General features: G+C 25.6%; 2 protein-coding genes across 2 annotated transcripts; one reads left to right on the forward strand and one right to left on the reverse strand.

Annotated features, from left to right (window-relative positions):
* Positions 1-1,426: 1,426 nt before the first annotated feature.
* LOC112686370 (brahma-associated protein of 60 kDa) lies at positions 1,427-5,475 on the reverse strand. The gene is made up of 10 exons (XM_025558603.1): positions 5,269-5,475; positions 5,001-5,200; positions 3,372-3,561; positions 3,123-3,290; positions 2,939-3,067; positions 2,704-2,877; positions 2,497-2,642; positions 2,314-2,434; positions 2,108-2,245; positions 1,427-1,795 (listed from the first exon to the last, which is right to left on the reverse strand). Exons 1-10 carry the CDS (start codon positions 5,344-5,346, stop codon positions 1,640-1,642), a joined length of 1,500 nt encoding a protein of 499 aa, XP_025414388.1. The 5' UTR covers positions 5,347-5,475; the 3' UTR covers positions 1,427-1,639.
* Positions 5,476-5,691: 216 nt separating this feature from the next.
* LOC112686369 (mediator of RNA polymerase II transcription subunit 17) lies at positions 5,692-10,166 on the forward strand. Its single transcript, XM_025558602.1, has 11 exons — positions 5,692-5,884; positions 5,980-6,153; positions 6,229-6,364; positions 7,216-7,396; positions 7,850-8,053; positions 8,333-8,538; positions 8,608-8,867; positions 8,941-9,031; positions 9,095-9,313; positions 9,379-9,527; positions 9,592-10,166. Exons 1-11 carry the CDS (start codon positions 5,790-5,792, stop codon positions 9,803-9,805), a joined length of 1,929 nt encoding a protein of 642 aa, XP_025414387.1. The 5' UTR covers positions 5,692-5,789; the 3' UTR covers positions 9,806-10,166.
* Positions 10,167-11,308: the final 1,142 nt, after the last annotated feature.

Below are 11,308 nucleotides of genomic sequence, written 5' to 3' on the forward strand. Positions count from 1 at the left end.
GCCATAATTCAAAAAGCAGCAGAGAAAACAGTGGGGATTCAACAAAAGACAAAGAGGCTTTGGTTGAATAAAATATTTGAAGAGTGATTGTACCAATAAAAACTGGTTAGAGATTGGTAACTGACAAAATAATATACAAAATTAAGAATAACATATCCAATAATAAACCAGCAGTGATAATTCAACAAATACTACAAGAAATGTGAGAGTACAGCAAGCTAGAATAGGGCAAATTGGACATTTGTCTAGGGCTTCACGCTTTGAAAATATTGTTGGGATGCACCTCAATATTTTTAAGAATATTTCGATATGCATATAAACCTTTTAAACATTCTAAATCTAGTCGAGAAGCTTCAATAGGCTCTTATTCAGTATATAACATGGGAGTGCAGAAATAATCCACCCCAAGGTGATCCGTGAGGAGCAAAGCCCCCCACAATTGCTTGGCACAAAATGTTTTAATTTCGTCATTTAATTATAAATGTAACAATTTTCTTTATTAAAATTAAATATTATTAATAAACATTACTATTTTTTACCAATAAGTGATCGGACCTTTATACGATAAACAAAACCAAAATTCTAAATGGTATTCCAGCAATAAACTTTACTATCATCAAAGTATCACATGCATAGGTAATATAAACACAAATACTCAATACTCTTACTGCAAACATACATGTATAACGTATGTATGTACATTATATGTTTGTGGCATTAATTACTCATTCTTATAAATGCAAAATAATTTCTTTTAAACAATATTTTTACCTCAAAATGAACTGGGAGTACTAAATTAGAACTTGGGAGTGCTAAGCACCCCCTGGCATCTCCATATGTGGGCCAATGGAAGCTTAAATTCCATTTGTCGCTTTTGTCACAATGATCAAACTATCAACCTTATAAGTAAAATTTAATAATTTATTTTTAGAATAAATTTATACACTTTAGATAGGTAAAAACAAATAAATATCACAAACCTTACTTGGAGTTTTCATGCATATTAATACTATTCTAACAATCAAGTTCACAGCTGATAACATCTCAATGTCCTCAGAGCAATCTGTAAGCTGAAAACACCTATTAGTGTCAATATTCTATCACAGATAAGATTTATACAATCTGTGATTTTACTTATTTTCGTATTGGTTTTATAGCCAGGAAAAACACATAGCTTAACAATATTTTTTATTTAATCAGTATTATTATATTAGGATAAATATAAGTGCAAGACAGGATCTTAAAAGCTAAAAATTTAACTTAAACATTTTAAAATCATAATATGCATTGAATATGTTTTCGATAAAAAAAAAAAAAATAGTAAGAAAAATGCTAATATTTATTTATATTTATTCTTAATATTAATATTTAAGTAATTTATCTGAAATATCGAATAATATACCTTAAAATTATTTATTTGTTATGAAGTATTTCTTATCAGTACTTTTTATAAACTACTACATATCAAATTAAAAATACCACTAACCATTAATTAAATGGACTTACAAAAAAAAACAAATAAACAAATATTATCAAGAAATTTCACAAACAAGCAGTTAATATTAACTATTATATAAAAAATGTTTTATAAAATCATCATCTAAATAAATATTATAGCAGAGAATAATAAAAATGTGTATTATGAACTGCGAATACCCAATTGATGTTCAAGTTCGGCCCGTTTTTGTTGAACTTTTGAATAAAAGTAACGATTAACAGCTTCTTGAGTCCATGGTTGATAGTAAAATTCTGCTCTTCGTTCTTCTTCAGGATTTCCCACAACATCTGTCATTGTCTATAGTTAAAAAAAAAAAATATGTATACTTCTAATGTACAAATAATATTTTTATGATTAAAAAAATATTAATAATTAAATATAAATGAAAGCTTTTTTTTATCACTACATTTTTTTCTTTAAATAGCAAAAATATTATTTCTAAAAAGATTATGTAGAAAACTATCAACGACTTCAAATTAAACTATTAAAACACAAGCTAACTGATAAAATGAGTGTATCACATTAAAAAAATTAAAGAGTATAATTTATAATATAATATAATATATAAATCAAAAACATTATAATAACCATAATTAATTTCATAAATACCTTTAAGTCTCTAGTTTGTGAGATTATCCATTTATATATAAATTGTTGAGGATCTTTAGCAAAACTTAAAAAGAATTCTCTATTTGTTTTTAATTGATTAATTGTTTCAACTGTTTCGTGAATTTTATTATCCAGGCTCTAGATTGAAAATTATAAGATATTTTTAAAAAAATAAAGTCCTATGTATAATTTAAAAATTAAATTACCTGAATTTCTTGCTGACTAGCAGTGGATAGCAAGAAATTATTCATTTGTGCTTTTAGCGTATCATCAACTTCAACATCAATATCATAGCATGCTGTTTGTTTTTGTTCAACGCCCTCAACACTTATAAATTAAATTTAAGATTTATTTATTATATTAAAAAATAAAAACAAAATTGATATTACCTTATAATATGATTAATAACTATTGGATCAGGAGGATGAAGTAAAGTATTAAGTCTTTGTGGAACTTCAGCAAATTTCATACGAGAACAATTAAATATTTGTTCCAAATACTTGTCACAGTTAATATACTCTTTTTCATGAGAATCCTAAATAAATATACTTCTTATTATACTATATAATTTGTATAGTTTGTGTAGTTTTTTTTACTTGTAATTTGTGGGTTTTTATAAACTGCCATAAAGCACTTATAATAACAGGTCTGGTTTGAGTGTGAACACCCAAAAGACGAGCTAAACGTTGATCCAACTTAAATTGTAATGGTTGGTAATCAAGAAGCAATAGAATTGTACAACGTACATTTTTATCGCCAGGACGTTTTACCTTTATTCAAAATATTGTTAGATATAAATTTATTAAAGTAGAATACATTTTGATATCATACTTGAAATCCATCAGTTTCTTGAGTGGTTGCAGTACGGTGCCATTCAACCAAATGATTATCAGGTCCATATAAATCTTTATCAAGTTCAATTACCAATGATTTAAAGAAAGAAGAAAATTTTCTTTTAATCTACAAAATAAAATAAATAAAAATACAATTTGAATTAAATTATAAAAATAATTACTTTATTTGGTTCATTTTTAGAATCTTCTAACAAACGTCCTTCAACTCTTAATTCCCATGAAGCAACACTACCTTCTTCATTTTCACCAGGCTCCTTAGCAGGATAAAATGTATTTGATATAAATATACGCAATTTACGTTTTTGCTTCATTGGGCGTTTTAATGCTTCCTATAATTATAAAAACCATGAAAAAATAAAAAAATGATTTACATATTTACATTGATAATACTTAAAAACATCTTATATTACTTGTATATCTAATCGTTTCCTCATAATAGTTGAATCCAATTTCCTTTCAAAAGCTAAAAGATCCATATATGCCTGGGATTCTGGAACAAGATCCCTTACTTTTTGAGGCAATATTTTATCAGCCAATTTTTTCTTTTTTTTACTCATGCCAATACTGTTATTTTGTACTTGTATATTGTGAGGAAAATCACTAAAAATATAATACAGTCAAAAAATACTTAAATAATAGTAATAGTGCTAATAATACTTTATTTTTTTGTGGTTATGAAAAAATAATTATCTTGTATTTATTTTGATTATATTTTTATCGTAAAAAACATTGATTTCAAAAGTTAAATTATATTTATCTTATGATTAATACTGTATTTCTAATTTATAAATTTAAATAGTTGTTGTCAATTTTATAATAAAATATTGAGATTAATAATAAATAAAATCACTTTGGAAAATCATAAGTAATATTATACAGAAAATAATTATTATTTAAAACCTACAATAATAACTTAAAATGTTGATGATTTAGATGATTTATATAATTGGAGATAAGTACATTAAATAATATAATAATATTAAAAATTAGTAATTGCATAATACACGTAAAATTAAATATAAATAAATACAGTAGTCACTCGATAATTTGAAAATCTCCATAAATTGAACTAAATGCTTAGACCCCTGAGAAAACCTCTATAATTAGAAGAAAATACATGTATTCCAGTCCCCTTGATAATTAGAAATGTCTGTTGGTGGGACTCATTCTACAATTTGAAGGTTCATATGTATAAAGTATATTCATATGTACATCTATTTTACTTACTTGTAATGAAATGAATAAGAACGGCAATTAAATATTATTGTAGTTTATATATTTTATCGTACCTTACTTACCTAATCTGAACTTTAATCGTAAAATTTTACCATTTTTATGTCAGAATTGCGAAAAATTTTCGAGCATTCTGAAATGTACGAAAAAGGATACGATACAATTTTCAAGACTATCAGTAAGTTAGATAACACTATGGATCAGATTGTGGCCAACAATTTAACAAAAAAAAAAAAAAAAAGAACAGATTTCTTAAAAAAGTAAAATATAATAATATAATAAATGTCACTTAATAAATGTAAAATACATAATATGTATAATATATAATAGTCAATTAATAAATTTAATATATACATATAATTTTTCACCTCTCTTTAATTCAAATTAATTTTTTTCCTTGGATTATTCGAACACTCGGTAAATCGAAAACCTCTATAAATCAAATTTTTAGCTTAGTCCTCTGAATTTCAAATTATCGAGTGACTACTATAAATAGTTCTAGTCAGAACTTATTTTAAATTTAAATAATCTCTCCTATTAAATTAAATAATCTCTGTGAAAACAACCAATTTTTCTCATTGTATTCCTTAATTATTTAATTCCTTAATTTTTTAATAACCAGTCAAGATTTTATTAACTTAATAATATATACCCGATGATGAAATTTAATCTGAAACCATTTGTAAACTATAAATATAATAATACTCCAGCCTAGCTAATGATTTACTTCTATGTATAAACTACTTGTTTATTTATTTGTATAATAAATATATTAAATAATATTGTTGTAGTTTTTAAATATGTACCCTTTGCTCATAGGAGGAGGATTTCGATTATCGGCTGGTCTTTTGCCCGGTGTTGGTTGGTTTGGTACCATGGGGCCAGCTCCATGTCTCATAGGACTAAAACCTTGAGTTGGTGGTCCACGTGCTCCCATCATAGCATTTGGCGGTACGCCTTGAGGCATTGGACCACCTTGTTGGTACATGCCAGGCCTTTGCTGTACCTGTAATACACACAGACTGTAGAGTTAAAGCTAATAATAAACATGTTTACAAACAAAATTTAACTAACCGGATAAGTCTGATTCGGGTACTGGCCGAATCTGTTTTGAACATTTGGATTGGTAGGAGTAGGTGGAAAATTCGACATTTTTAAAAAGATAAACTTAAATTACTTTTTAATTATAGCTATTAAATATTACGTGAAATACAATGAATGTTTTTAATTATTTTGTAAAACTTCAGTACATTGTCGTTGTAAACAAAATACGATGTTTGTTATCATCGGCACAACAAATTATATTAAAAACCATGGAATAATAAGCCATGACCTTCAAAATGGTTTTGTTACCGTGGTATCATTAATATGTCTTGCATCTGTGCTTGGTATTGATATATTTTATCATCTAGAATTCTGAAACTCAGGCGATGCTACAATAAAGTTCTAAATGATAACATTTAAATAAATTAAAAGTTTTAGATAAATTCGTATTAAAGCCAAAAACATATTTTTCTTTTAGTTTATTTAAGTATTTTTAATATTTATTGAAGATATACTCATTAAATAAAATTTATTGTAAATTATTGACCATCATGGCATATTCTACTAGTGTAAATATAAGTATTGAAACGCAGGCTGAAAACATAATTCAAGAAATTTCTTACGATGGACAGGAAATCTATCAACCGTAAGTATATTTTTGGTTTTATTGAACATTAACTAGATAATGAATGAAAATTATGTTATTTGATGAATGTAATAACACATTGCTTATTTTTGAAGAGCATTGTCTATGTCAGACAATTTGTCAAAGCTTGCACAAAGAATTGACTTCAGTAAGGTTGAAGAAGATATTAAACAACCAGAAGTGGAGGTTAAAAGTGAAGAAGAACCCAAAGAGCAGTCACCTAATGTACCTTTATCCGGATGGATTGATTCAGTTGTTTCTAAGCTGAAGTAATGTTGCAGTATATTTTTAAACAATTTTGTTTATTCAGTAATTATTATTATTATTTTATTTTTTTTGAGTAGGAGAGCAGCGACAGAAATTTGTGTTATATCTGATGTCTTAGCTGTCACAAAAGAAAAGCGATATATGATACTAGATCCAATTCCCACGGATTCTATTGAAACCAAACCAATGGCTCAAATATATCTTCGCAAAAAGGTTTGCTGAGCTTAATTTTTAGATTTTATGATATAGATATTATACGTTACTTCATTTGAATAAATAATTAAAATCATTTTAGATTTTGAGCCATATAAATTAAGTTTAAATATTTCTTTTTTTATTTAACAATTTTTAGTTAAAAATATTCCCTTGAAATTATATATTACTTAAATTTAGAAATTGAGTGTATACTATAGAAAAGCATATTTTGATTTTATTAGTATTTTACCTTAAATATTATTAGTTATATAATATTAACTTAAATTATAGGCCTAACATGTTTACAAAATTTTTGTTTATTTTTCTTTTAATAGTAGAATTAGTTCTTATCTTATGACATAAAAATTTAATGTAAAGTATTAACTATAAGATATTTTGGTAGTGATGTCGTACGTTATCTACCCAAATAGGTGATCTACTGGTTATTCCGAGCGCCGAGCAGTGCCAAGATAATTTATGATTGTATATTTGTACATTTATATGACTTCCCATTAATGGTTTAATTCAGTGCTTCTCAATCTTTTTAGGACCACGACCCCAATTTTCTTCCAAAAATCTATTGTGACCCCATAGTTTTACATTTACAGAATCAATAAAAATAATTTCAAAAAACCAATTTTTTCTATTTTATTACTTATTTACTACTTTATAATAATAATAATAATAATAAAGTATTTTTTATTATTATTATTAATATTTAAATATTTTCTGTTATAGTTCTATAGTCTATACAATATTCATCAATTATCATCATCATAACTAAAGATAAATATTTGGTCCTTGTATCATACTGATTTTTGTTGGATGATTAATTTAATGATATAGTATTATTTTTGTTTTGACATTAGGCATTAGCTAGTGCGTCTAATATCATAATGTCAGCTGTAGAACGTTTAAGAAGTAGTCAGAATGAGTTTATGAGAAACCGAACAACACCTGATTTTCATATTGAATTATTAAGGTTACGACAAAATTGGAGATTAAAAAAAGTTTCTACAGCGATTATTGGTGATTTGAGTTTTAAAACAGGTAATATCATTTAAAAAGATTCTATTATTTTTTTGATAAGTTAAATGTTTACATATAATCCATATATGAATCTAAATCTGTTTATATATATATCTAACTCATTAGTGAACATGTCAATTATATGTACGTCTAATGAAAGCATGTTTTCTTTCTAAATGTTTTCAATAAACTAATAGGTTTTGAAGATTTAACTAAGCCATAAAACAATTGCATTTATTTTCAGTTTTTTGTAAAATATAAATAATAACATTATGCATTTTTTTATCATGTTTAAAAATCTTTTTATTTTTATATTTTTGGTCTGTTAAATAAATTGTAGGTCGGTTTTGTATAGGAAATTAATGTATCACAAAACTCCATCATGCTCTGGTTTTATTATTTATTTTAATAAATTCTTTGTGTTTATAATTTTTTTTAAATACAATCAAACATAATGTTTAATATTTTATCTAGCTGGTTCAAAATTTGGACAAAGTGGGATGTTTGAAGTGACAAAAGCTGAAGATGATGTTCAATCAACTATTGGAACTTCTTCTAGTAGTCCATCATCTTCCCCCAGTCAAAATGTTTCAATGACAAAATCACCTTCTGCACTAAGAGTAACTGTACCTACTGAATTACATGGAGTATCATATATAATGGTACTATGCCAAAAAGGTAACTTAATATATATTAAAAAAATGTTATTTAGTTAATATGTTATTTTGATTAATTAAACAGGAATTAGTATTACATTCAATAAATCATATTTATTGATAAATATATTATGTGTAGAAAATAAATAACTAAAATAAAAATGAAAGAGAGAAATGCATAATTTATCACTTACTAAATTAATGTAATTTTAATTTTCTTTGGATTCCATTAAGTATTCAATATTTATTTTTATTTATTAATTGACAGTTATAATTATTTTTTTTAAATTTTATTCTTTAGATCAAGAAAATATTTTTAATACCTCAGTAAATCTACTTGGTTCAGCCCCAGCTACTCTTAATTCAGATATGCATTGGCAACAAAAATTGGAAGCTGCACAAAATTTGTTATTTTGTAAAGAATTGTTCAATCAGCTAGCCAAGGAAGCAGTTCAGTTACAAGCAACGATTCCACACATGGTTGTTGGAAATCAAATTTCAGCTACAGTATGTAAAAGTGAAACCATTACTTTTTCTGATTTTTTAAATCCTAATATTATTTTATTTTTTATTCAGGTCTTTCCTGGTATACAGTTAATTATTGGCTTATGTCATAGTTCAACAAATGGCAATCCTAATACTGTACTACCATCTAAAACTGATCATGACCATGTATTGGAACACTCTTTACATCAATTACTAAGAGAAGTACACCATAAAAATACTCATCAACCATTTCCTCATCCTTCTTCTGGGCCTTTAGGTCCTAGTAAACGTCGAGCAGTTGCTGGCCCAAATGCATCAGATCGTTTAGAACTATTAGAAATGTCTAAAAGGTTAAAAATTAAAGTATTTTAGTACTAAAACAAATCAATATGTATAATACTTACATTCTTGAATTACTTTTAGTCAAACTTTATTGGAACAAATCATTGAACAAGCTCAACATTTTTTTATGAGATTACGCACAGAATATGTCATTGATACATTAGCTAAAGAGGTTAATTAATTTTAAGCTATACAGTTGTTAAAATACTAAGTGAATATAATTTATTTATTCTAGGTTAAAGATCCTATAATAATTTCACATTGGAATTCATTAAATTCTCCAACACAAGCCTGTGTTAAAGTAACTATTGTTTCACATGGATTTGACTGTATTTGTAGAACTTCTTTAGTTGTACATGTAATGAAAAAATCATTGAAATGTATTTGTCGTGATGGTCGAGTTATGTATTTATCATATGAACCTCAAGAATTAAGAGATCTCATTTTTTGTCAAGTAATATAAGATAATTTAAATAATTCATAATACAATGTTTTAATTTAATGTATTAATTGTTATAGATTTATCAACATCAAATAATGGGAGTGCAGTCTGTGGCTAAAACACAAGGATGGCAATTCTTAGCTAGTTCTTCTCATCTTGGACTTGGTCCAGTTGAACCTATGGGAAATGCTAGTTCATGTTTATTAGCATCACCAATAGGAGATAGGTATTACTAATATATAATGTTATTTTGTTTTCACCATTCATGGTATTTTTTATTTTTTATTCAGATTGATATCGGTTAAATGTGAACCACAAGGCAATGTTTGTGTGAGTATTGCACATTCACCGAAAAAAGATTTTTTTGGTGGTCAACTGGTAAAAGAAAGAAAATGGGAAAATTTAGGAGGTTCCTTCAAAAAAGTACGATGGGATAAAATGGAAGGCAAAAATTTTTTAAATAAAATCGAACTCTTAATGGCTAGTTTAACAAATTCTACCTAATTTATTAATATAATAATTAGTTATTATTTTTTTTTTTTAAATAAAATTGTTTTATATTATATGTAATTTCTTTAGGTAATTAAATTATTTATAACTATATGTATAAAAATAGATATGACACATATTAAATTTAAATATATAAAAATTATCTATTTTATTTTGTATGTATATATAATGAGTTAATTTATGTTAATAAAAAAAAAATCAATGTATATTTATACTGGATAAGACTTAAAAAAGTATATTGATTTTTTTAATATTGTAATAAAACATACTCTTATAGATTATAACTAAACAATCCTTCTAGAATCTTTTTTTACCGTTAAATGTAAATCTGAGATCTTATACAATCTTCTTATTTCCAACTATGATAGTTTTATAGTTTAAATTTACTCTAGTAAGATAATATTTTATCACAAAATTATGTTATTATAAATATATGTTGATTTATTTGTAAAATCATGATGGGAGTAAATCATAAAAATGATATCAAAATTAATGTGTTGGTTTGATATATAATTAATATTTATTATTTGTCTGACCTTTTTAAAAATTTTCTGCTCAGGACAACAGAACTCATATCTCCTACCTGAATACGCCCTTGTGTGATACTCTAAAGTGTATCTCGGTATATCATAGATCGACAATGTAACTGGATGGGTGCAATTATGCGAGTGATTGTGTGATAATTTATTTATGTAGCATTAATTTCTTTCTTGATATTAAGAATATCAAAACAGAAAAATTATGTTGCGCAGAACATAACCATTCTGTGTAAATTCATTACATAAAAGGTTCCTTTTAACTAATTTCAATAGGGATAGGAATTTCAACTCATTCTGCTGAACTGAATCTTTCAATTCAGTTCAGTCTAATGAGTTGAATCAAAGAGTCGACTCCCAACTCTTCAATTGTTTGTATGAATCAGATTACCAGTACTCTAATCAACTCTTTAAGTCTCAAGTCTTGATTTGACTCACAAGTTCATAGTCCATATTCGTAAATGGCTTATCGCCAGAGCTCAGAAGTTGTAGCACTAAAAATGATACTTTTTAGTTCTTAAATATGCGCTATAGATAGTAAGATAGTACAAAAAATCAAAAAATATGTAATTTTACAAATTGTTGGGCTCATTTGACACAGTCTGGACTGATTAAATTATAAACTGTTAACAAAAATGTTAAATTACTTAAATATATTTGTAAAAATGTACTTATTATTAAATTATTTTATATATTTACCTTGGAAATTATCCTAAATTATTAAAATGTTTGATAATTTAATGAATGATATAAGGGAATGACAATGACGTCACTAACTATTAATACATCAAATTGCCGATGAAAATATAAAATAATATTTGATAAGGTCTATTTATTTCCAATAATTAAAATATGTTTTAAAAACATAACCAAATAAATACAATTATTATCAAAAAAATGTGATTATTTCCTATATTGTGTGTATGATATCCGAGAAGTAAGAAACATACTTGTATCTCAC

Source organism: Sipha flava, unplaced genomic scaffold (assembly GCF_003268045.1).
Source record: "Sipha flava isolate LNK unplaced genomic scaffold, YSA_version1 307_pilon_pilon, whole genome shotgun sequence".
NCBI lineage: Eukaryota > Metazoa > Arthropoda > Insecta > Hemiptera > Aphididae > Sipha > Sipha flava.

Excerpts from the sequence above, each read along its gene's own strand:
- LOC112686370 (XM_025558603.1), bottom strand. The coding sequence starts at position 5,346 with ATGTCGAATTTTCCACCTACTCCTACCAATCCAAATGTTCAAAACAGA. Across the intron at positions 2,878-2,938 it reads AAGAAACTGATGGATTTCAA|GTAAAACGTCCTGGCGATAA; the intron begins GTATGATATCAA and ends TTTTGAATAAAG. Across the intron at positions 1,796-2,107 it reads CACAAACTAGAGACTTAAAG|ACAATGACAGATGTTGTGGG; the intron begins GTATTTATGAAA and ends TTTTAACTATAG.
- LOC112686369 (XM_025558602.1), top strand. The coding sequence starts at position 5,790 with ATGGCATATTCTACTAGTGTAAATATAAGTATTGAAACGCAGGCTGAA. Across the intron at positions 5,885-5,979 it reads GGACAGGAAATCTATCAACC|AGCATTGTCTATGTCAGACA; the intron begins GTAAGTATATTT and ends TTATTTTTGAAG. Across the intron at positions 9,032-9,094 it reads TTGATACATTAGCTAAAGAG|GTTAAAGATCCTATAATAAT; the intron begins GTTAATTAATTT and ends TATTTATTCTAG.